The sequence below is a fragment of the Sphaeramia orbicularis genome, chromosome 7 (assembly GCF_902148855.1).
Source record: "Sphaeramia orbicularis chromosome 7, fSphaOr1.1, whole genome shotgun sequence".
Classification (NCBI taxonomy): domain Eukaryota; kingdom Metazoa; phylum Chordata; class Actinopteri; order Kurtiformes; family Apogonidae; genus Sphaeramia; species Sphaeramia orbicularis.
Genome location: NC_043963.1, coordinates 8,070,384 through 8,097,189, shown reverse-complemented (window position 1 = coordinate 8,097,189; position 26,806 = coordinate 8,070,384). Strand labels below are relative to the sequence as shown.

At 35.2% G+C, this 26,806-nt stretch overlaps 1 protein-coding gene across 2 annotated transcripts in view; it reads left to right on the top strand.

The window, feature by feature from the left end:
* bcap31 (B cell receptor associated protein 31) overlaps positions 1–25,113 on the top strand; it is a 54,384-nt gene extending 29,271 nt beyond the window's left edge. For both annotated transcript variants that reach the window (XM_030139687.1, XM_030139688.1), the window contains exons 6-8: positions 14,168–14,294; positions 16,517–16,617; positions 23,018–25,113. In XM_030139687.1, the coding sequence (XP_029995547.1) occupies positions 14,168–14,294; positions 16,517–16,617; positions 23,018–23,044 (255 nt within the window). In that variant the 3' untranslated portion in view covers positions 23,045–25,113. The remainder of the gene's footprint in view (positions 1–14,167; positions 14,295–16,516; positions 16,618–23,017) is intronic.
* The last annotated feature ends 1,693 nt before the right edge of the window (positions 25,114–26,806 follow it).

Here is a 26,806-nt window from a genome sequence, read left to right as displayed (position 1 = left end):
ACAATGTGGATAAAAATCTGTATTAACCTCCTAAGACCTAGGAAATGTCAGCAAAGTACAAGCTTTTTATTTTTTATTCAATAAGTGCCTATATTGGAAACATTGTGATGCAACAGTTTTTTCAGATGCAGTTTTTAAAATGTTTATGGAATGTCCTTTGTGGTGAACAGTTTTCTTTTTTTTTTCCTATAAAGTTGTGAAACTCTTGTCCACAAATGTGGACAGAAAACCCATAGTCTTAGGAGGTTAAATTAAAACTTTCAGAGTATGATGAGAAGATTCATATTTTATAAACGTCTCTAAAAGGTAGGTGCGGCAGTCGTAGATCTGATCAGTTTGCATAACTCAGTTCTGTGGAAATCAAACATTTTTTACTGGGATGTTTTCTTAGGAGCTTGTCATCTTTTTGGAAGGTGATAAAGTACAATTCAAGTAAACGTGTTTGTCTTGATATCTGTGACTCAGATTTCCAAGTACTTAGACAGTATATGTGTTATGTGATAAATACCAGTAAATACCTGCCTTTACTTACCAACTTCAACTAATGGAGCTTAGATCCAGATTCAGCTGCAAAATAGAGGTTCTGTAGCAATAATAATGATAATTATAATAATGATGATAATAATAATGATGTTAATAATGATAATAAGAAAAAAATTCAGACTGTTGCCACCGTCAAATCCCAGTTTAAAACATATTTATTCGGACAGACCTACTTTGTTCCATAATTTCACTATTCTCTGCTGCCATTTGTACATGAGTTTTATATATGTATGTTTGTAATTTTAATTGTATTATTTATTTTAACAACTTTGTACGGTGATCTTGAGTGTCCTGAAAGGCACCTATAAATAAAGTGTAGTAATAATAATAGTAATAATAACTAGAAGCACTTGGAGAGCGCAGACCTCCGCCAAGGCAGATCAGTTGCCCCCCCCCCCATCATTTGTTCCTTGTGCCAGTATCAACATTTCCTGAAAATTTCATCCAAATCCATCCATAACTTTTTGAGTTATCTTACACACGGACAGACAGACAGACAAACCAATGCCGGCGAAAACATAACCTCCTTGGCAGAGGTAATAATGGTCCTTTTTTTGCAGTGATAAGACAGACATGATCACTACAGTCAGTTTCCACTGAGTAGAACTGAAACCATTAAATATTCATAAGTAAATCAGAGACATGAGAGTCTGTGTGGAACAGGAATAACCCACATGTTGTGTTTGTTTACATGTCTGTGCATATCATTAGCCTCATATCATAATTGTCCAAGTCATATTTTTGGCCAAATTGTGATCTGTGCGTAACTTTACTCTCCTAACACTCCTTCATTTTGCATCATTGGCTACAACTGGAAAAAAAATATGACTTATGATATGAGGCTAACCATGTGTTGTAGGGTCTTCCCTTTCTATGTTTACAACACATCCACTACCAAACGTGGAGGTCTGATGCAAGTGCAGCTACTGGTCACTTTAAAACCTTCATATCACTCATGCATTTTTAACATGTTTTGCACACGCGCAAATGCCACATGCCATGAACATTGATACCGCAGACTTTTTATAAAGCTGGATGACACCGCAGGGTCTTAATGTACAGCCAAAATATGCGCTTTGCCCTCAAGTGGACGGATGCCATTTGGGTTTGAAGTCAGTGTCTGGTGGGAGATGCATGAAAGTATCAGCTGATCGACGCTTCAGTCAGCTGCTACTCTGTTATTATGGCGTAAACCGTTGATTTTGCTGTTGGATTGAACTCTGTCTGCACATCCCATGTAGTGTCACACAGGACTATAGGTCATTTTTAATTATTTACAAATCCCTGCGTATGTCCTTCCATAATGTATGCATGTTTATTTTGTCAGATGTGGTTTGAAAATGGCTCAGCTTAACCAGTAATCATTATACAGGACTATTAAATGAATGTTTCTTTGGCTACATAAGGGCAAAAAAAAATTTTAAGTAAATTCCACTGATATCCTGCTAATGGTAGTGGTCTGCTCTGTGCCCTGTGGCACACCTTCAACTCTCCGAATAGATCACGACCTCATGTGACCCTGTGTCAGAGGTTTATGCAAAGACCAGCTCGGTCATCAGGCCAGTGTCCAGACGAAGAGACAGAAACAATGACTTGACTAGTAGTGCAGGAAGAGTAAACTAGTTGGTTAACACAGATTTATGGCTAGTTGTTTACTTTTCATTTTCTTCAGAACAGTTGCCCCTCCCCCTTCATGATTAAAAAGTATGTAAAGTGCACGTCCAGTCTATGCATTTGTAGGAAGAGTTAGTTTTTTGCTAAAATCTGTACACGTTAAAGTGGAGACAGAATACATCTCATTATTTTTCACATTTAAGTATTTTCCCATAAATGTGTTGAATTTGCATTTGGACCTTTGCAATATTTGGAATATGTTTATGGACAGGACAAACTTTGGTGGAAGGGGACCTTTCCAAATTTTGCAAAAAAAGATTTTCGTTTTGCTGGCTCCTGCTGCTCGGTTTTTATTATTTTTCACCTGAAAGTAAAAGTGCTTGAAGAAAACAGAAATCCCTTTTTTTTTCTTTAAAAAAATCATGATATAGTGAATATTAAACTTGCACGATTGATCAGCTGTTTGCAGATATTCCAATAAATTGTGAAAACATGTCTGACAAGAAAAGCGCTCAGAGAGCGCAGACCTCCACCAAGGCAGGTAAGTGCCCCCCCCCCCCCCCCCCATCACCACCAAAATTTAATCATTTTTTTCCTTGTGCTAGTATCAACATTTCCTGAAAATGTCATGAAATCCATCCATAACTTTTTGAGTTATCTTGCTAACAAACAAACACGCACGCACGCACACACACAAAGCAAAGCGATCACAATACCTCCTGGCGGAGGTAATAAAACAGGTTGTGGTGTGGAAACTCCTGTCTAGCCCATACAAAAAGATCGAATTCTGTTTCTTCTAATATGTTTGTCAATGTGTATTGTAGCCTGCAGTGCCACCTGATGGTGATACAGGGCAGCTTAGTTTATTTTGCTCTTAACCAGTTTATGGAATTGTGTATAATTTTCAGTTTTGTTTGTGCAAATTTTCAAAAGTTTACATCAAATTCACTTAACATTTATGAAAACACAGCTACTGTTGGTTAAACCAAGGAAGTGGCTGACTTATTAAAAAATGCATAGCTGATATATTTTACTTTGGAATCCACAAATCACCCGAAGAGCCAAGACTATGGGATTTACCCAGAACTTTATTTTTACGTACTTGACCCAAAATAATTTCGCAGTATATTTTGTTTGTCGGAGGAAAGTCTAAAACTCAGACCTGCAGATAAGCAGCATAAAATCCATCAGGTTTTGGGTGAAAGATGTGAAAAATTGGAATATTAGAGAATACTCTTGAAAGTTGGGTGAAATAAAGTTCCAGCAGCTCTTAAATATGTTGGGATGGAATCTGAGTTTATCATTAATTCAAGGAGGAACAGGATGAAATATGCAGGAATTCTCCCATAATGTCTGCAGATCTGAGCAAGGCTTAAAGGAGTGGTATTTTCCTTTTTTTAAATGGAATTATGCATTTTAGAACATTTCCCTGTGGTCTACATAAACTGTAAATGCTCTGCTTGGGTCTGAATTCTTCATTAATTCAACTCCACAGGTCCATCTTCAAACCTATTTCTGAGTAATGACACCAGAAAGGTCGTTTTGAGCGCTGGCCCTTTAAATGCACATGACCCCGCCCCCTCCAGGTTGTTGGCTGTGCTGCTCTGTCCTGTTCAGCCACACAGTTTTTACTACAACCGCTGCTGCTGACAAACAATTATGTCGTACTCGGAGAAATGTTCGTTGGAAGTCTGGACCTTATATGTGCAAATGTGGTGACGTAACTAGTTTTAAAATTTAAAAAAAAAAATGAAAAAGGAATTAAAACAGGTTTTGGAAATCCACTGGATTTTTGCCAAAATGAATATAAAGATAGTTTTGCAGCACCTGGAGGGTTCAAATTCAAACCTTTTGAACTATTAGGGTCCAAATACACAAATAAATGAACCAAAGACTAATAAAAGTGGGTTTAGAGAAATATGAGCCCTTTAAAATACGACTCTATTTTACACTGACAGTCAATGGAAACGCCCAAGTGACATTTATAAAAATAACTTTATTCTGAAGCTATGCAATTATATAGAAGTTGTACAGATTAATAGTGTTAACATAAAAGCACATGGAAATGAACATCAAATGACCGCTGCTGCAGACAGTGATGATGTTCAGTCCAAACACAACAGCTTCCCCGTCATTGGACAGTTTCAGCCTCAGTAGTGAGTGTTGTTCCCACCAACAACAAAACCATATCTGATGTAGTCCTCATACCTGAGTTTCCCCATGATTTGAGGAGAAGGTTTTGGTTTCTCTCTTTAGTTGAATTTTAGAGTATGCTCAAAGGTACATAAGCTTGTAAGATTAAAAAAAATAAATAAATACATTAAGAAAACATGTAAAAAACTTGATGATTTCGTCAACTGGTCGGAACTGGAATGATTCTAGTGAAACTTGATCGATTGATATAAGTCTTTATTTCGAACATGTAGACAGTGAAATCAAAACAAAAATCAACCAACAAAATATCAGTACTGGTACATAAAAGGTTGATAAGTAAACAAAAAAAGAAAAAAATAATAATAATAATAATTAAAAAAAGAAATGAAATGGAATTACACATGCTCGAAAAGGAGTAGGAAGAAGTAAAAACTTATGTACTCCTACCCCCAATCTCTATTCGTTATGATCACTATATAGCAATTATTATTTTATATGAATATCAATATAGTAACAGTAACAGCAACAATAAAAATACCATAACAATATCGCACATCCTTTTTCCTATATACACTAATATAATAATACCATTTACAAATTATCCTACCAGATATTAATACCAAATATTAATAAAAACTAAAAAACTTTGTGTCATATCCATGCACTTTAGTGATTTTCATATATTTTTAAAACGTTTCTCTCAGTAAAACATAATTTACTGCGAATTATGCATTAATTCATACATTTATTTAAATTAACTTTCCTACTACACACAACAGGTACAGTCTCAACCCAAACAGTAGGAACACATGTATAAAAGTACATAAAGTCAGTGTCTGAGGGGAAAAAAATTGCAGTTTTGAAAAAGTCTGGAATTTGTATTTGGATACAGAGCAAACACCCTGGCTCACGTTTGACGACATAACTTCGGTTTTCTGTCATTTGAATTGTTTTTATACATGCACAAATGTAAAAGAACGAAGTAAATCAGATTAACCTGTAGAAGTGACATTGGAGTATTAGGGAAAAATCCAGGTGTGTTATTCTGATTTCTCATAATCAGATTACTGCTGTTATCTGAAGAAGCAGATCAGATTATTCTGTTTATACTACCAAAAGTTTGGACTCACCTTCTCATTTAAATGGCATGAGATGGACCACAGATGGCCAACAAGTGCTCAGCATCACAGGGAACTTCTTCCAGACTTTTGGAAAACATTTCAGGTGACTACCTCATGTAGTTCATTGAGAGAATGCCAAGAATGTGCAAAGCAGTAAAGAGCAACAACAACAGTATAAAAGAAAAAGAAGAAGAAAAAAAAGAAAAATGTTGCAATTTTGAAGAATCTAAAATATAAGACATGCTTTGAGTTATGGCACACTTTTTTTCACTACATAATTCCATCTGTTCATTCATAGTTTTGATGCCTTTGGTGAGAATCTACAATGTAAATAGTCATGAAAATAAATAGAGCTGCAACCGATTAATCGATTAGGTGCTTGAAGTGAATGCAAAAATTCACGATGCGATTAATCGACTCGAATTGATTGAAGGGAAATATTCTATCACAGTTTTCCTGAATTGAAGCTTCTTTGTGCGCTACAATAAGCGTCCGTGTGAAACACAACAGTGGAACCACTGTTCAACAGCAGAGAAATGAAGGAAACAAAGCTTTGATTCAGGAGAATTGTTGTTGAATGATTTTTTTGGATCACTTTGAGTCGATTAATCGGTTGCAGCTCTTAAAAAAATCAGGTGAGTCCAAACTTTTGACTGGTACATGATCACGTGAATGAATAATCTGATAATTCCAGAAATCAAATAATGATTGGAGTACTAGTGTGCATGTAAACAGGCTCACTAACAATGTTGGGGAATGAGGGAACTCAAGTGGACTTTAATACACTCTATTATATCATCTATCTATGTTAATAAAATCATTAAAAGGGAATACACACCTACAGTCAGCTCGACAAAAAGTTAATTTCATCCCTGATCCAAACACACCATCCATCTGACTCGTGTGTGTGTGTGTGTGTGTGTGTGTGTGTGTGTGTGTCATGTTTATGTGTGTGATTTAAGGTGTCTGTGCTGTGGTGTTGCTCTCGTCGGTGTCTTGACACCATCATCCGTCTTCTTGACTCCGCAGATACATTACATTAATTATGTGTGTGGTTGTGGGCGCACATGTAGCAGGGTCTTCCCTGAATTCCAGGTATGGAAGCGCAATGACTTTACAACATGTTACGGACTAAATAAAGAGTGTGATGTTAGTTCTAGGAGTAACAGTTTTATCAGAATACTTTTACTGAGTAACATTTACTAAACACTGACTTTAGCCAGTGAGTGTTTTAATATGTAGAGTCAGTTTTGCTCATTTTTCTTGTATAGGTGTAGTTTTTCTGACTCTGAAGTGCTGAAATGTCTAAAAATACTTGGTACATGTTAATGCAGAAAAAAAGATAAATATGCAGAAATATTGGGTAGAAAAATATTCAGAAATGTCTGTTTTTGCTGAGCTGGAGTTTCGTTTGATCTCTTGGCCTGATATTTAATGTTTACAGCTCCTCCCCCTCTTTTATCAGGTTTAATCACAGCTCATTGATCCAGAGATGGTCAGATGTGCCCAGAACATTAATTTCCATAAAGTCAGATAAAAGATGTGCATGTATGTGTGTTTTATTACATGAACACTGAGGCTCGAAGGTCAGTCAGACACGTGACACTGATGGTTGTCACTATTTTTGACGCGATGCTGTAATTTCACTGCAGGCAGTTACTCAAGGTGACACAACTGCAGTGTATGTATATATGTATGTGTGTGTGTGTGTGTATGAGTGTATATGCACGTGTTCTCAGAGCGTGTTACTGTGCAGGTTGACCGACACGTACTGTCTGTTGCACTTTATGCGTCACATTCTTCAAGCTAGAATTAAAAAATAACTGTAATCATTTTGACTTTAGATAAAATGATTGTGTTTTCTGCATGAACATCAAAGCCACAGCACGTTCATAAAGATCGACCTGCAGCACCTCCCTTTAAACAGGTTACATGCATTATTGATTTTTTTTTTTGAAGTGGAAAAAAAAACTAAAAAAAACAACAGCAAGAAGTCAATTCCATATGCACCCATCAATGGTCATTAATCACAGAAAAAAAGTAGCGAAATACAAGAAGTTTAACATAAATATACATATGAATCAACTCATAAACACACTTTGAGAAGGGACAGAAAGAAGCAAAGGCTTATCTAGTTCTGCCCTGTCGTTTCATAACCAAATATAATTGACTCCAAATCATTAACTGAATGCACCCACAGCTCCTGAAATTACCAACAAATTAACAGTTAATCTCCAGACTGTATCAGTCACTAAATGAAGTTTGAAGCTCATGACTCACACAGATCTGTTCTATGGTGTCAGCATTTCCCATTAATTTTATCCACTATATAGACAATGACAGCTATTTAAGAGAATTAAACAGTTAGAGTATCATAATGTTATACCATTACTCAGATTAAATATACCGTAATAGATGAGACATTACACTATATGGACAAAAGCATTTGGCTTTGACTAGAGTCTGTTTTGCGTCACTATGTTCATAAATGAACTGAGCTGAGAACGCTGTGGTGAACAGTTTCACTTACCCATGTTACTAAAGCTGTAAACGTGCACAGCAATGAAAGTGAAACTAACCAGACTGTCTGCATCTGACTCTCATAGAAACACGTGTCCTGTCCAGTTAAATTAATGACTGAGAAGTGTCTTAAGCAGCTAATTACAGCAGGTTTTCTTTATAATTTGACTCATTTAGTGTAGAATAGAATATCTTTATTGTCATTGTAACAACTACTACAAAAATAAAAGTGCTTTCCAATCTGTCCATCATATATAAAACTATAAAAATACAAACAAAAGGAGCTAAAATAAGTAGCGTTTGGGTAAAACGAATAGATAAAAGAAAACAAGCAGAAACCCATCACTCACAAAAGTATACATTCTGTTTTTGAACTGATCCCTTGAAAACACACATCTGCACATCAAATGTGTTTTTCTGTATTGAGTGTGGTGACTGAATAATTGGCTAGATTTTGCAGGAAATGCAAAAATCCTAACCAGAAATGGAGTACTTGATGATTTACGGAAGAAGAAAAAAAAACAATGACCCAGGCAGTTATTTTAGGAAGGTAACGATGCATTAAAAATATTAAAATATAATATAATATATAAAAATATATCGCAGCATTAGATCATTTACTATCGACGACGGTGGCAACTATAATAATAGAAGGAATAATGATGATAGTACAAGGAATAATGATAACAATAATAAGTGGTGCCAGGCACAACACCCTCCCCGCACAAATTACCCATTGTAAGTAAGTGGGAAGATTTTTTTTTTGGTTTTTTTTGGGATCAGTTTTTTTTAAATTTATTTTCATTGTGCATCTCCAAAAGTACAATACAAAAAAAAGAAATTCACATTTTATGATACAAGATTTTGTGACACACAAAGTATAATCCCCCCAGAATTGATGGCAACCCCCAGACCAACCCAACCTGGATCTCCAAATGCGAAAACCACTAATAAAACCAAATACATGTGTATGTGTATGCAGATAAAAAATGAATACAATTTACAGATATAAACAGATGGGTGATCAGGATAGTCAGAGACAATTACGTTGCACTCTGTCTTTACCCATAATATAAACACCATCCCATGTACTAAGGGTTTTTCAGCTGGCTGTATGCATCTGACCTCTAAATGGGAAGATTTTAAAAATGCATAAAAAATTTGAACTTTGACCTACTTTTTCCAAAATGTAATGAGACCCATTCTGGGTCACTGGCAATCTATAAAGTCAATTTAGTATGAATTCCACCAATGGTTTTACTGCTAAAGAGTTAACAAATAAACAAACTGAACCAAAAATAACTAGAAAAGCACTTGGAGAGCGCAGACCTCCGCCAAGGCAGATCAGTGACCCCCCCCCCCGATCACCATAGACAAACAGACAGACCAACGCCAGCAAAAACATAACCTCCTTGGCGGAGGTAATAACCCTTGCCTCCCTTTTGGAGGGAGGGGTAATAAAAATGTACATCCATTTTCACACTGTTTTTACTTGACGTACTTTAACTCTTGGGTCTGTCTCCATCCCAGCTCTGTACTGAACTCACTCATTGTATCACACCTTTGCTAATGCAACATTTTGTTGAATAACGTGGTGTGATAAACATAGACTAATGTAACAGGACCTGATGTGTGGAACCTTTTACCCATAACGTGTTAACTTCCTGCAGGGTCAAACCTCTGCTACTGGATACGATCTGAACTCCTGTCAGGACTGATATCATGACTTTACAACGGCAACAAAACGCGTCTCACAAACTTCTGCAGGTTAAAGAGGGTTAACGGAAACACTTTGAACGCTGAAGAAGTCAAGGCATCACTGTAAATAAACATAACCTGTAATGAATTTACTGACTTCGAAATAGAAATGATAAGAACCCACAATGCAACAGGCTCCGTATGAGACATAATGGTTTCACAACGATCTTCTTTTAGCCTTGACTCGTGCGCAAGTTGATGTTCTCATATCGTTGACATTATCGCTGACAGACACATGTTCAGCGAGTCAGGACTCGGCGTTTAACGTGGACTCGGGTCCTCGTGGCATCTGTGATCCGCGGACCTCGTGCTGCTGGATTCGGTTCACACAGCAGTAAAATCAGGTTTTATGGCTGAGGCTCCTGAGTTAAATGTGTGAGGAAGAGCAGAGCAGCTGTTGGAGTCGCTCACGTTCACCAGGACAAGTGGCTCTGAAGGCTCAACGGCACTTTCTGCATTTTCAGTTTCATCTGAACCTGAAAGAAAAGAAAACAGCCAGAGCAGATTTCAGCTGCTCATTTATTTTTATTAGTCGGTGCTGGTGGTGACAGAAGTTTAATGTCTTCATTTGATATTAGATATTTGGAGGTGATAAAAGTTTGCAACGTAGTGAAACAGTGAAGCAGCTCTTTTAAACTGTCGAATGATACGAGTTTAATAGATGGATGAATTGGGTTCATACTGTCTACTAGTACTTATACAGATTTCCTTTCATTTTTTGTCAGACAGATGGAAAAAGAGTTAACATGTCAAGGTAAAAGAATTAACTCTTTTTCCATCTGTCTGACAAAAAATAAAAGGAAATCTGTAGATGGATAAATAGATGTGTTTTTTTTTTTATTTCAAATGTGTTTAGCATTCACAGTTCTTACATAACACTTTTAAATTTCCTTCTGTTTCCAAGTTTGTAAAATATTTGCAGCAGTATAAACTTTTGTAATCCGACCTCCTTCCCATTACAAACAACTCAAATGAATTTTTAAAATAAAGAACAGGACAGCACAAAGTACAGCTGTATTCATTTCTTTCTTTAAACACTGTCATTTTGTCCTGGATTAAAATACTTTTCCTCATCCTTATATTTATTATATCTCCAAAATGGAGTTTCAGGAATATAATGGTCTTACCCCGAACGCCGCCTGATATCCTTCATGTGAACATGATAACTAGGACAGATTTGGTTGGATTTCTTAACTCTTGATGACCAACAAAGGGGGCCACTAGTAGAAGAACCTTATCGATTTCAGCTTTTTTATAGCCCCTTTTTCACAGCACTTCTGTTCTGGGAATATTCCACCTTTATTCTGGAACGACGTCTGTGTAAATTAAATGGTGGATCATTTGGTCCCACTTCTGTAACGACTCTGGAAGTAGTAACAGAGCCCTGATAAAGGTGGAATCATGATTACGGAATGCTATGTAAAAGGAACACCTCTTATTCCGCAGCCAAGGTGACGTTTTGATGATGTATTGCGTGTGCGACCCCCGCGCCGGTAGGATTTAAAAATGAGTTTAGGCCGTCTACAGTAAGTAAGTAAAGCTTTATTTATATAGCACTTTTTAAAACAACATGTTACAAAGTGCTTCACATAAAGGAGAGATAGATAAGAACAAATAAATCAAATCAACAAACATATCAACGCAACCAGAAAGATGTGGAACTGTAGAGACGCTGAGATCCGTGAGCTGTTGTCACTTCGGGCGGAGGACTCTATCCATGCTAACATTTGTGGAACGGTGAAAGACTCTGGAGAGGTTAGCAGTACCGCTATGCTTGCGCAAGTTATACATCACACTATACGCTGTGTTGTGTCACCACCCCTTTGATTCCAGTCCAGCCTGTCTCACCTCTGTTCCTCCCTTTATCTGTAGAAATCGATCAGTGGTGGAAAAAAGGTGGGATCAAAATCTCACCTTTTTTCTGGGATCTCTGTGTAAAAGTGGGTCATGAGTATAAGTCAGCTTTAGTTGAAAATCAGTTTTTTTGGACATAAATCAAGCAATAATAGGCTGATTGAGATCAAATTTGGTTGATATTGATCGTCTTACAAATGTCCATTTTCTGTCTACCATCCAGAGTTCATATGGGGTCATTTTCATTCACTAGGTGGAGTTTTGTGGGAAAAATTGGTTCTGAGATCATTATTCTGCCACTATCAGGTCAATGTAACTCAAACTGAGTTCATATCAATTATCTAACAAATACTGTATATAGATTTATATATAGCAGAGGATTGGAGGGGGTTTTGGGGATATATACCTTTAGCCTTGTTTAAAATTTGTGTTTTCTATGTTCCTTTAAACTGATTTATGTATTTCCTTTGTTTTAATTTGTCTGTTAAACTGTTCCATAATTTAACAGCTGAGGTCTAAACACATCCTTTTTTACAGTTGTTCTGACACAGTGCATTTATAATTTCCGATATCCACCTTCTCTCTCTGAAAACAATGTCTGTATTTTATTTGGAAGTAATTCATAAATATATTAAATATTATAAATATATTCATTAAATATTGGTTGTGTTGTTTTAATCGGAACCTAATCTGGAAATTTTAGTTTGTACTCTTAAAAAAAGTTTGTATGTCATGAGCGTGGTAGTGGTAGTAGTAGTAGTAGTAGTAGTAGTAGTAGTAGTAGTAGTAGTAGTAGTAGTAGTAGTAAGTACATGCAAAATACAAGTAAAAAGTGTATTAAAACAGTAGTAGTAGAAGTAGTAGTAGTAAGTACATGCAAAATACAAGTAAAAAGTGTATTAAAACAGTAGTAGTAGAAGTAGTAGTAGAAGAAGAACATGCAAAATACAAATTAAAAAGTCTATTAAAACAGTAGTAGTAGTAAAAAAAAAACATGCAAAATACAAAGTGTATTAAAACCATAGTAGTAAAACATGCAAAATACAAAGTGTATTAAAACAGTAGTAGTAGTTGTAGTAGTAGTAGTTAAAAAACATACAAAATACAAATAAAAAGTGTAATAAAGTAGTAGAAGAACATGCAAGATACAAATAAAAAGTGTATTAAAACAGTAGTAGTAGTAATAAAACATGCAAAATACAAAGTGTATTAAAACAGTAGTAGTAGTAGTTAAAAAACATACAAAATACAAATAAAAAGTGTATTAAAACCAACAGGATTAACACACATTACTTTCTAGATGTTGAAAATGCATGACTCTGACTATGGTTGAAACTGTTTAAAGTGGTGATCGGATTACTTCCCTGCTGCCTTGCTTAAAGGCTCATAGATGTGGCAGAGACTAAAGGGTCATGTCAGGTTTAACTCTGAACTGTAGGTACTTTCCAAACATGTGTGTATCCATGACAGGTGTAAATACCACACACTCCTTCCACACCACAGCTGCTCACACACACATGCATGGATCACTACTTCTATGAGGACACACACTAACACCATGCATTCCCAAACACATGACTAACATTAACCCGAAAAACAGTCCTGGATGTGTGTGAATCTTATTAATGGAGGAAAAATGTAAAGACTGAGTGAATCACTTATTAGAGGAACCACATAATGAATAACTCCTGGAAATGAAATGCTGACTTTGTATTTTTAGAGAAATTAAATGCACGTCAATGGGAGCCGAGCATTTAAGAAAGGTTACTAGTGGCCGTCAGTGGTATTACAACTTTAAAATAGTTTGCATTTCTTTTAGAGCTGAAGTCTTTGCCCCTTGGTACAGACTAATCTAATGTTTGTGTATTTGTAGATTCATGTTGTAATGCACATGTGGAAATGTTAAGTTGAGGCATAATATTGTTAAAATTGCACTTATTTATTCATTTTTGGGGGGGGGATTTCAGGTTCATGGTGGTTCATGTTCACATTTTTTGTGAAAGGATAATTTGTAGATGTAAACATTTTCATAATGTTGTTGCACTTTCGCACTATTTTTTTTTTTTTTTTTTTTTTTTTTAATAAAACTGCAAAATTCTGAACGGCTGGATACAAACTGTGAATGAAATATTTGAGATGGAGTTTCTGACCCACAGATAGAGGACTCAAGAAGAACAGTGTCATGTTAAATGGATGAAATGGGCAATTTTCATTTCAACGTCACATTACTAAAAACAATTGTTAGTCACAAAGATTTATTATGGTCAATGTATCCCAAATGTCCCTTGTGTTTGTTTTGTTTTGTAATGTACAGAAATTAAACAGTAAAAATAAAGTAAACCAAAAAAAAAGTAAAATTCTGATAAAGAATTGGGGGCCCAACACTGAACCCTGGGGGACACCACCAGGAAAGTCCAGACATGAGGAGCAGCTTCAATTCAGTAACTTTCACCAAATGTGAGACAACATCACTGTTACTGCAGAACAGACTTTGAAAAGTGACTTTACAAAAACTCTACAAACTGAATCTGCAAATGCTGACTTAGTTTAACGTCTAACAATAACCTTTTTTCTTCTTCTTTTATTTTTTTTGTCCCCTGTAGAAACTCACCGAGGCCGGCATTGATGTACCCGAGGCTGGAAAGAAGGGACCAGGACCTCAGGAGGAGAACAAGACCCTGAAAGAGGAGGTGAAGAGCTTGAAGGAGGAGCTGGATACGACCAAGAAAGGTGAGGATGCACATGATGTAACACCGAAAGAAGTCACATTAAAGGAGCTGTTCGACATAATACACAAACTATTATTACTGTTTAATATATGAGTTCTGATGTTCTGTTAAAGATGTCAGTGTATTGAACTGCAGAGATATGAACTGACCACTAGAGGGAGTAGTGAGTCACTCTGCGGGCCAAGACAAGAACCGTTAGAAACAACATTCAGTCAAATAAACTAGAAGATCAATTAAAAATAGAAGCATCACATTTGTTTTCTCCACTGGACTCAGCTGGAAATGTAAAGAATGGAGTCTGATGCTGAATGTCAGTGTTTTTTCTATACGAGTGAGTTTGATTCTGAAGCTTATGAAAGTATAAATTTATTATGGGATGTTATTATCTTTGCTAAATTGCCGTTTGTTTCTTGATCCATGGTTCAGACTAAACTGTGACAGTTCTGACTAGGGCTGTGCAATTAATCGAAATTCAATTACGATTTCGACTATTAAACGCAACGATTACAAAAATTATGTAATCGAGAAAAAACAATTATTAATTTCGAGGAGTTTTAATTCACGCACGCACAAGCTACCATGAGCTGCTCCGCCCCGCCCCCTTCTAAGCTACAGCTGCCCGCTAGCCAACAGGTCCACCCCACCAGGACAGTTGTACCTAGCGGTCTTGAAAAATGGCAGGAGAATCACAGCAGAAGTGCTTGGTAAACAAAAAAGGCAAGTCAAATTCAATTGTATGGAATCACTTTGGGTTTGATGAAGAAGACGAAGAGCAAAAACACATCACGTGCAAAAAGTGTTTCGTAGTTGTGTCCGCTCCGACTGCTAACACAACAAACCTTTTTAAGCATCTAAAGTTGAACCACCGCGACCTTTATAATAATCTTATGAAAAACCAAAACACATAAAAACAACTCCATCTACAACTTCATCCGCGATGCAATCTTCAATCTCCGACTCTCTGTACGCTGCAACTCCCGTATTAACCTAACCCTAACGTGCGTATTCTATAGATGGCTGATGTATACAGAAGGCCTGAACTGAAACCTCACAGCACGCCACTGAATTTACTATGTTTCATACTACATTGAACATACTTGAATTTATAATTTGAATGTGCGGTTTTTATTTTTATTTTATTTTATTGTATTTCTGTTTTTATTTTTTATTTTATTGTATTTCAAATTTCATCTTATTTCTTGCACTTCAAAAATTCTATGCATAATCAAATATTTTAATGTGCGCTGCTTTTATTTTTATTTTATTGTATTTCTCTCAAATTTCATCTTATTTCTTGCACTTCAAAAATTCTATGCATAATCAAATATTTTAATGTGCACTGTTTTTATATTTATTTTTATTTTATTGTATTTCTAATCAAATCTTAATGTATTTTAATATTGTATTTTTTCAATCAATGTGAAGCACTTTGGGCTACAATTTCTGTATGAAAGGTGCTATACAAATAAAGTTTTTTATTATTATTATTATTATTATTATAATTTGCGCTTTACATGAGTTTTTTTTTTTGCTGCAGTTCTATGGCAAGTCTATAGCAGTTTAATTACAGTGCACTATTTGTTTACAAAAGGAAACATACTTGAATTTACAGTACACTTATTTGTATTCAAAGGTTTTTTTGTTTCGTACAAAAGTGAACATACTTTGTTTTAGTGGTTAAAAGCTTTATTTATGTTTAAAGAGTATATTTTACATTGTTGTGCAAGAAAAAAATAAACAACTTTAAGGTTAACAAATAATCGTTTTTAATAATCGTGTTTTCAATTATTGCTAAAATAATCGTGATTTTTTTTTTTTTTTTTTCTATACTCGAGCAGCCCTAGTTCTGACCTTGTTTGTTGGATTCAAGCAGGTCTTTAGTTCAGCTACTGACGACACAAACTGACAGAAAACAGGTGATTAGTGGTTTTACTGTGGCTGTTTTAGTCTACAAACAGAGTTAAGCTAACAGAGCTAAGCTAACCGAGCTATAATGTAAACTATCAGCTAATGTGACGATTATAAGATGAGTGACTGATAAAATAAGCGCCTATGAGTTTTAGTTTGAAGACGAAAACTTGATGATACCATAATACAGATGTGGAAACGATGAGCTTTAGACTTCATTCAGTCTGCGGATGCATCGGGTTGAGTCTTTGCTATTTTTTTGTAGCTGTAGTTTGAAACCGATCAGTGACGCTGTGTTCTGTGTTGGACCTTCAGCTCTACAGAAGTCAGACAGCGACGTTCGTGCAATGAAGAAACAGGCTGAGAATCTGACGGTGGAGTACGACAGACTGTTGGACGAACACAGCAAACTACTGGTAACACACACACACAAAGTTTAGTGTTTTTTTTTTTTCCACATTGTTCAGATGAAAACACCACAAATATGTCAGAGTGAAGGTTATTACATTCTCCACAAGAACAGAGAAATTTGTTGTCACTCAAGGCTGCGAGAAAAAAATGTAATCATTTCTTGCTCCTTGTTCTCGACACATCATCCAGACAGAACTTTATTCTCCTATGGTGTCCGACAACTATTGTGTGATTGGTCATATATTTGAAGTGGGCGTGGTTAATGCAGAAAAGCAGATGATTTCCTAGGAGTTGTGCATTAGAGTTTCTCACCAAGTATGAAATGTGCTGATCTGAACAAACTATGTTCATGTTTTTGCCGCCTCGAGAAAACAAAGATGTCTCAGTTTTTCTTCAGTATGTAACAATCTGTAGCGTGAGGATGAGGGCATGATCAAACTTCTAAAATCCAGAGCTTCAATCATGTTTTCTGCATCAGTACACGAGGTTCATTCCAAAAAAATAGGTCAATTTTTACCCCTCGACCAACTGTGATCAAAGGGGGTATTGCAGCCGTTTTGTCATCAGCCTGTCTGTGTCCATTCATTGACCTAATCGCATTATCTGAAGAATACATTGACATATCTGCACCAAATTTATACTGTGGATGCATCTTGGTATGGAGCAGAAGAATATTGAAAATAGGCGACCTTGACCTACTTTTCCAAGGTCAAATTGTATCAAATGGCGATCTGACCCCTTTGTTGAGGTGATGTATTTGCTTGAAACAGCCTTGTGCAGTTATAATATCGGAGCGCTTTCCAAGGTTATTATCGTTAACGTAAACTAACGAAATGACGAAAACTAGAATTGAAAAAACATTTTTGTTAACTGAAATAAATAAAGTATAATTAAAAGAAAAAACGATAACTGAAACTGTATTGTGTGCTTACAAAACTAACTAAAACTTTTTAAAAAATTACGGATAAAGTTCCCTTTGTTTTCATCTTTGTCAACGTCAGATCGATACAAAATTGTTTTATTTCGCGCTAGCAATTTTAGCTAGCAGCACCATACGACACTTCACGGTCCGTCACTTCTCATCACTTGTGGTTTCCAGTCGTCTTCTGGTCCCCGCTCTACCTGGAAACATGGAGACTAAAGTTGGGTGAGAGCAGCAGAGTCCTGTCTGGGATTTATTTGAATACGACGGCGAAGAAGAGAAAAGATACGACAAAACTAAAATTAATACTAAAACTAAACATGTAGAAAAAAATGCAAACTAATAAAAACTAGCAAACCTGCTCTAAAAACGAGTGAAAACTAACTGAATTAGAGGAAAAAAAGTCAAAACTAAATTAAACTAAATTATAATGAAAAATCCAAAACTATTATAACCTTGGTACTTTCAAATATAAATATGTATGTAAGAAGTTTTACACAAAAACAATCTAATCTAAATTATAAGGCAGGAAATCTCCAATTCCTCCATCCCATGTTCTTTGGATCCAGTCCATCCTGAACTGCATACATCTACAGAAGATACGATATATACACTTCAGGGCTCTCCAAGACCAAATTTTATACAATGTGGACCCTTTTTCTTTTGTCTGCTACAGATCTATATTCCCATGCTATCCCTGACAGATTACTTGTGTCTTTTGTACTCGTATATGTGGCCGTTCTCCTGCTGGACTGGAATGAGCTAAACCTAATTTACTCCTGAACATACAGGAGCCTGAGGTTATGTGGGTAATGAGGCACCTTAAATGCTGAGATGGACCATGTTTACAATGATTGACCTACATAAGATCATGTAATTGTATTCTTTAATGTCGAGGTACTGTTTGTCTGTTTTGTTCTTTAACCCTTTCATGCATGAATTGTAAGAACTTTAATCAAGATTTTTTTTTCCTGAGTGTTTTTATTTCTCATTAGGCATGAAAAAAACAGTGATTGAAAATTTTTTATGAACCTAGTTTTCATGGAGTTACAAAAATGTCCACTCAGCTGGACACCATGCGTTTAATTTTTGAAGCAAAGAGACATGCATTTACAGTCATACTGTGTGAAAACTATGAAATAAAAACATTTTCAATGCTGCTAATCTGATGTTGTCTCACATTTTAACATACTATAACACTGGGTTACAGAAAATTTTTTTTGCAAGTTTTCTAGGTTTTTTTCAACTGAATTAGGACCATTTTGCACCGCGAAATCTAAAAATAACATCTGTTTTTCTCAATCAGGTCAGGTTTTTTTTTGCTAATTTGATTTTGAAAAATTTGATCTTCTCACAAAATATAATAATTAATACCAAAATAAGATTGGTAAGCACACTTTATGAAACTTGTGACTTGATTCCTGTTAGGTACAATGGTGAATTCACTGCAAATGTAGCAGAATACGTCAGGTTTATTTTTGCAAGATCTTCTAGTCGAAGCCATTTCATTCACCTGTAATATTAAAAAAAAAAACATGAATCATAAATTGGCAAAAGTAAAATCTTCAGAACTTGTTTATTGCAAGAAATATGAAAGAATTTTGTATCATATGATGTGAAAATGCCCATAAATGTAAGCAAAAATGTTAAAAAGCCAATATGTAGCATAGTTCAGAAAGTTGACCTGATTGAGCAAAATTAATGTGATTTTTGGATTCAGCACACCAAAATTATCCTAAATCAGCTCAAAAAACTTAAACAATAAATTTGTTATTCACCAGTGTAATACTAGTTATTACTCACCCAGATAATATGCAAAAAAAACCCAACAACCTGTTAATTACAGTCTGATAACAATTAGCAATTGATTTACACTTAAACATGTTACTGCAGATCAGGTTTATAAAGAACAGGAAAGTTACAGTAATGTCAGTGTATGGGATGATGCATAAGCGTCCACTGTGTTGGTTGATATGGAACTAAAACAACAAAATCCATGAATACACAAGAGAACAGCTGTAGAATAACTGTCCACTGTGGTGACCAGTATGCATGAAAGGGTTGAGGTTGTTTTATTTATTTATTTTTTTTTTTGTATATTGCTGTCACTTAGGTTATTGACTTCCTGTCCTTTCACCATATTTATATATCTAAAACCGCACGTGTCCAAATCTCTACATATTCAAATCCGTATTTATATATTCTTTTATATTTATAACCATTTGCACTACATTCATATCAAACCATCTCTGCAGTCTCATTTTAAACACTTTTTTATTCAAATTTATATGACTGTTTGTTTTTCGTGTATGTTTATGTGTATGTTTGCTGCTGACAACACTGAATTTCCCCATTGTTGGATCAATAAAGGAATATCTTATCTTATCTTATCTTATCTTACAAAGGTGTGTTGTATACATGTAACCTGTGACTGAAAAAAAACTCAATAAAATAAGTTGGGGGGGGGGGGGGGATTTGTAGGGCAGTAACTTTCAACAGAATCTTGCACTATATTTGGCTGAGGGGGATTAAAAGTGCACAGCATGTTATGTTTTATTTTAGAGACACTTCTCTGTAAAATGTTGCAGGTTCAGGTGTAAATGAGGCTTCAAACATCTGAGTCGAAGCTTTATTTGTCAGTTTTTCCATATGTATAGCACATACAGAAAACTGGAATTACAACACTGTAAGGCCTACGGGGTCGCAAGGAACAGAAAAAATATTTTAAAAAATAGAATAGAACTGTAAACATACAATAACGTATTAACACGTTACTCTTAAATGTCAAACAGTTGAATGTTTAGAACAAAATCAAGGTGATTTTTATGTTTTTATTGTGTCTGTTTTTCTGTGTACAGTGAGTTAAAATGTCAACTACAGAACAATCTGATCATGGTTACAGTTTAATATTGAAGGAGAGTATTTTATGATGCTGTAACAGATTTAAAGTTCACATTCAGGTGTAGCGTTAGTTCGTTCTTTGCTGTCGGAGCAGTTGGTGTTTTGTGATTCACCCTACTTTTTTAACCCTCCGGTATCCGGATGCGCCTTTTAGGCACACTTTGCACTTTGTTTTAAAAAACTTCATATTATTTTTCACAATTTAAATAAGGTTAGAATTCAAAAGTTCATTTGTGCATGATCTTTAAAATTCTGGACACCAACGAAAATGTGCACATTGTAAACAAAAGAAAATTACAAGACTAGCATCTGTCTCCTAAGTGTGCCTAAAATGCACTATTTCTTCCATTATAACCACTGTTTTTGATCTGAAAACCATTAAGGCATAAATCCTGCTTTTACTGACATCTGGGCTTCATTTGAGAGGTGAGGGTATAAATTAATTTATGAACATTGTTAATGTTGCTGTTAATCATTGACATATGCCAGGCTACAAAAATCAGATAATATGTGATATATCCAATTTTATGTAGTATTTTGAAAAACAAACAAACATATTTTGTGTTTTTTGCATCAAAAAATCTAGAGACATCATGATGAAAAAAGATCGTTTGGAGCGGGGGTGTCAAACTCAGATCCTTGAGGGCCGATATCCTGCATGTTTTAGATGTTTCCCTCTTCCATCACACCTGGAGGACATTACGTCATTATCAGGCTTCTTCAGAGTATGATGATGAGCTGATCATTAATTGAACCAGGTGTGCTGGAAGAGGGAAATATCTAAAACATGCAGGATACCGGCCCTCGAGGACCAGAGTTTGACACCTGTGGTTTAAAGGGTTAAAAAAAACAAAGTAAAATGAATGATTATTTGATATGTATGATTAGGGCTGACCTTGATTTACAAAAATAAAATCAAACTAGAGCAAAAAAATAAATCAATATATAATATTTAATAGTTTGATTTATAGGTGTGCATTTTACGCACACTTGGTGACCGATGCTAGTATTTTTGAACATTTGGCCCAGCGCCAAAAATAATAATGCAAATTAACCAATGTTGGAGTTGATCATTGACATATGCCAGGATGAAAAAATCAAATAATATGTAATCCACTTTTTATGTAGTATATTGAAAAAAATTACATTTTTTTGTGTTTTTTCCATGCAAAAAATGGTTTGTTTACATTACAAACATGGCATTTAAAGGGTTAAAAAAAATGTGACAATTATTGAGTATTTGGTATTTTTATTTACGGCTCAAGTTGATGAAATAGAAAAAAGTGTAAAAGAATTAAAAACAAACTGTATGAACATTTTTTGACATTATTCCACAAGTGTGCCAAAAAGGCACACTTGGTGCTTAGTAAGGGCCTTGCTGGACGGGGTACCGGAGGGTTAATCTTACAATCTCACCGTTGAAACTGAAACATGTGATGAACCCATGATCAGTGGACGTAACACCTCCTACACTTCCAGAAACGTCATGTATGTTTGTACAGTTGTGTAGGCAGAGTCTGTCTGTCTGTCCGTCTGCCTGTTTATAATTAGCATGTACAGTGTTGTGTATCTGATCAGTGTAGCAGCTGGTCCACCTTAAATCTGTCTGACAGTCGACGCGTATAGAACACACACATTCACATATCGTGTAGTAGATACAGGCTTATGTAACGCACTGCACCTGAGAATAAACACACACACACACACAGTCGGGTTAGCACGTTTGGATGGTTGAACCAATGTTTATTTAATCCACAAACATAATTATTTCAGATTGTGTTCTACTTTATTTCATTTTTTAAAATTGTATTTTACCCTGATCCTTGTCTGTAAATAGTGTGTTTTATTTACCCTGCCCTTTGTCTGCAGGCAGTGTGTTTTTTATTTATATTTTCTGCAGTAGGGCTATAGTAACCCTTTTTATTTCTACAGGAAGGGTTCTGTTGTGTATTCTGCTTTGCTGGCTAGCAATATTTTTATTTATACATTTATTTATTTAGATTGTTTCCCTCTTCATTTCTTTTTAGGAAGTGTTATGTTTACCCTGTGTTTACCTGAAGGCTGTACATTTTTAAAAATTGATTTTTATTTATTTATTTTTTGTATTTTTTTTGTTTTTTGTTTTCCCTGTTCGTTGTTTGCAAGTTGTTTTTACTTATTAACTGATTTAGTTTCGTCCTATTCTTTGCCTTCAAGCCTTATTTATTTATTTATTTATTCATTCATTCATTCATTCATTCATAGAGAGTAGAGAGAATAGAAGCTTTGTCAGTGCATAAAATACAACATTCATTCATTTATTTATTTAACCTTACCTTACCTTTATTTAACCAGGTTGGTCCAGTTGAGATTGGGATCTCTTTTTCAAGGGAGACTTGTCCAAGACAGCAGTGATACAGTGACATAATCACAGTTTTACAATAATAAAAGCATTTGTATTTTTGTATTTTACCCAGCTCATTGTCTACAGAGAAAGTGTTTTTATTTAACCCAAATCTTTGTGTACAGGCAAATGTTTTACTTTACGCTGATCTATGTCTACAGGCAAAGTGTTTTTATTTAACCCTAATCTTTGTCTGCAGGCGACCAGTGACAAGAAATCAGACTAAAAAGGATGTGAGGTTTCCATCTGGTCTCGCCGTCATCTTCATCATCCTCACCGTCCTCTGAAACAGTCTGCCGCCTCTTCATCCACCTGTCGTCTCTTCATCAGCTGATGTCGACGCATGGCTGTCATTGGTTCATCAAATGAAGTCGGACTTTCAGGAAACTCAAGATAAAACTGTCAAACTGTTATTTGTCACCGGTGAAGTTTTTTTTGTTGTTGTTGTTTTTGGGAGGGTGTTTTTTTCTGTTTCTAATGAGCAGAATTTCCTTTCGATTTATTTTGACCATTCCCAGTTTTTCTTCTGCTGGAGACCAAAAAAAGTCATGATTACTTCAAAGACGAACAAGATTCATTCCAAAATACAATGTCAAATCAAGGACAGACATTTCTCTTTAAGAATCAACAGTTAGAATCCTTTTTTTTTTTTTTTTTTTTTAAAGACGTTTTCTGCACAAATACACTGTTCATTCCAAGATTACGGTCCATTTTTAATTTGACAAACATTTCTCTCCTGTATTAAAAGCTGAAGGTAAAGTTTTGCACGTTCAGATGTAAAATCATCGGTTCACATGTTACTCTTTAATATCAGTTTAAGAATCCATAGGTTGAATGTGTGGAACAAAAAACTGTAAAATCCTGTCTTTGTTTTCTGGTTTTTCATATATTTGCCGTGTCCAGAACTTTATTATGAATGTGGAAAAACACAAACACTGACATTATTGATCAGAGCAGATGAAGTGAATGTGAACCTGTGTGTTCTGCTCATGGTGACCTTGTTTTGTTCATTTCTGTGGATTTTTTTAAACTTCCACGTCCATGTTTTGGTGAAATATCTTGGTTCTCACTTCGGTTGTTGGTTTGGTGGATGACTTTTGTCCAGTTTACCGTTTGTTTCACGTGGCTTTAAGGCTGAAACAGTATTAATCTGAAGTCATCACCTTCTTCCAATGGTTTTGTTTTTTTTTTTTTTTACTTTTCAAATTATTCATACAAGGTTTAAATAAAACTGTTCAAATGTAAACAACTCGGTCTGAAAACCTCTCCTGTTGGTTTTGATACTTTCACATGTAAAAATGTTCTGCTTGTTCTTCAAGTGAATATAAAGATGAGTTTAAAGGTAAAGTTATGTTTGAAATGTGAATAATTTCAGTTTGATCTGAACCAGAAACGCAAAGATAATACTACCTGTCATCAGTATTTCGGAGTCATTTGCTGCTCTTTCTTGGATTTAACGATAAAGGTGAATTTAGTTTTATTAGTTATAGGTGATTATTAGAATACATTTTTGATCCAATATAGTTAAATTCTCTAATATTGGCTGGATTAAGCTAATGGGAAATGACACAAAATTAGCCTGACAGATTCAAGGCTTGGGAGAAAACCTTAAATCCACGTTTTGTTTTTTTTTAATTAATAAAGAAAATGTAGGTAATCTTCTCCCTCATTAAGGTTAATTTGCTTTATTATCCCCATCAGGAAATTCAGTCTCTGAGTTTTACCCAGTCTAATGCACACAGTACCTAGCATTAGCATTAGCCGTTAGCTTTGGCGGTTAGCACTAGCATTAGCGGTTAGCTTCAGTAGCAGTTGAGCCGTCACTGAAGGCGCTCAGGGACCAACTCCATGTTCAGGGACGGTAGAATTAACGTTTATGTGCCTGTTTTTAGTGTTTTCAAACCAGAGGAACCTGGCATGGAACGTAACGAACAAACACGACGCGGAAAAGGCCCTGGTCCGGCCGGGAATCGAACCGTCTAACTCAGGTGGACATTCACACCACAACACCACCGTTAGCATCACACATTAGCAATGTGTTAAAGAAAAGACAGTTTATTTAACTGAATCTGACACGTTTTATTTAGAAGTACTGATGACAGAGTAGTCAACGCAGGTAGAACCACAGAACTTTGGTCAAAATGAAGCAGTGACAACACTACTATTGACTGTTTATTTAAAAAAAAAAAAAAAAAAAGTTACTGCAGATTAATTATGGTGTTTAAAAACACTCCAGATGTTGTACATGTGGGTGATTTGGGGCAAACATTGCATTTTCTGTTGTGGAAAATGTAAGTATTGTAGTAAGACGTGAAACTGGGGTAAAATATTAAACTGCCGTAAAATTTTGGTAGATACAGGATATAGACAAAAGTATTGGGACACATTAAATTCAGGTGTTTCTTTTCTAACAGGTCTGGATTGAAAAGAAAGAAAAATAATATTGGGAAAGCAATAAGGAAATATTGATGTTTATAAACTATATGGACCAAAATATTGGGACACAACATGACTACAGCTGTAAGATATCCTGTTCATGCTGATTTTAGAAATAAATTAGAAATAGAAATGGTTTTTACTTAATTTCTGAGGCATTTTGGAAGCAAAGATAATAATTTAAACCAAACTAACCAATGCTATTATATTTATCCCAATATTAAACTATATAATGACTAGTGCGGTCAAATGATTAAAATTTTTAATCCAATTAATCACAGGGTTGCTGTGGATTAATTTTGATTAATCATGATTAAATATCATTCATTTTTAATCTATATTGATCGTGTTTCGTTTTTCATGGGCAAACAGACTCAAGAAAGAAGGGAATATATGCACGTAATGGGTTTATTAAACATCTTCAACAGTTTCAACAAAAGAACTGTAAACAACTGTTCCATCTTGGTTTTTTTGTCCTCATATTTCCATCCTGAGGATCAATGAGCTGTTTAGTGTCTTCCATCTTTACAGGTTGGTTCTGCTGTCTGTCACTAACGCATCAGCTGACCATTTGTTCATGTGCGTTAACGCTAACTCTACTTGGACAAACTGACCCAAATGTGTTGCCAGAGAAGTTCAGAGTCATTCTGTAGTGCAGATGGGTTAATGGCGTAAAAAATTTTAATCATGATGATGGATTAATCATCAATTAATTAACGTGTTAATTTTGACAGCCCTAATTATGACATTTGTCATTATTGTTTTGTATCCCAGACTCCTGCTAGAAAAGAAACGCCTGAATTCATCATGTCCCAATAGTTTTGTCCTTTTAGTATTTTTTATTTTTTGTTTGTTTGTTTGTAAATCATCTGTTCATTTATACAAAAGCACCAGGTACATTTAGATAATGGTTGAACTTAAAACCAGTAAGAGAAAGCTGTTGTCAGTCATTTTAGTGCGAAATTTCCCAAAACCTGAGAGTCACAAAAACCAAAAAGTCGCAATAAAATGCACAGAAGTCAAGATCATAGGAGCTTTTTCTTACTGTAGAAACTCCCTGTAGCGCCTCCTGTGTCGACACACCGACACTGCTTTGTTTAATTTTACAAACATGAGCCGAAATTACCCCATGATCAAGTCAATATAATGTAGCTAACTGTGGATTGAGTCCATGTGGTTCTCATGTCCTCTGATCGCAGTGGCCTTGTTCATCCACATTAGACCTTACATAACAAAACAGAAGGTTTTCAGCTTCATTTGTGTGATTATGTTTGATTTTTCAATTAAACTCAATATGTTATGAAAAATCTCCTCTTGTTTATTGTTAATGAGTTTATTAAATGCTCATAAATCTGCATAATTTAGTCAAAAACAGGTTTTAGTGTTTATTAATGTGACAAATACTGTACATGAATAAACACAACACAGAAATGTGAGTTATATGCATTTTTTACATGTTTCAATATGATTAATAATAAACAGAGGAGTTTGCTTTTCTATAAGTTTATATTCTGGTTTCATTCTTTTTATTTAGGTTTTTGTTTTGTTTTTT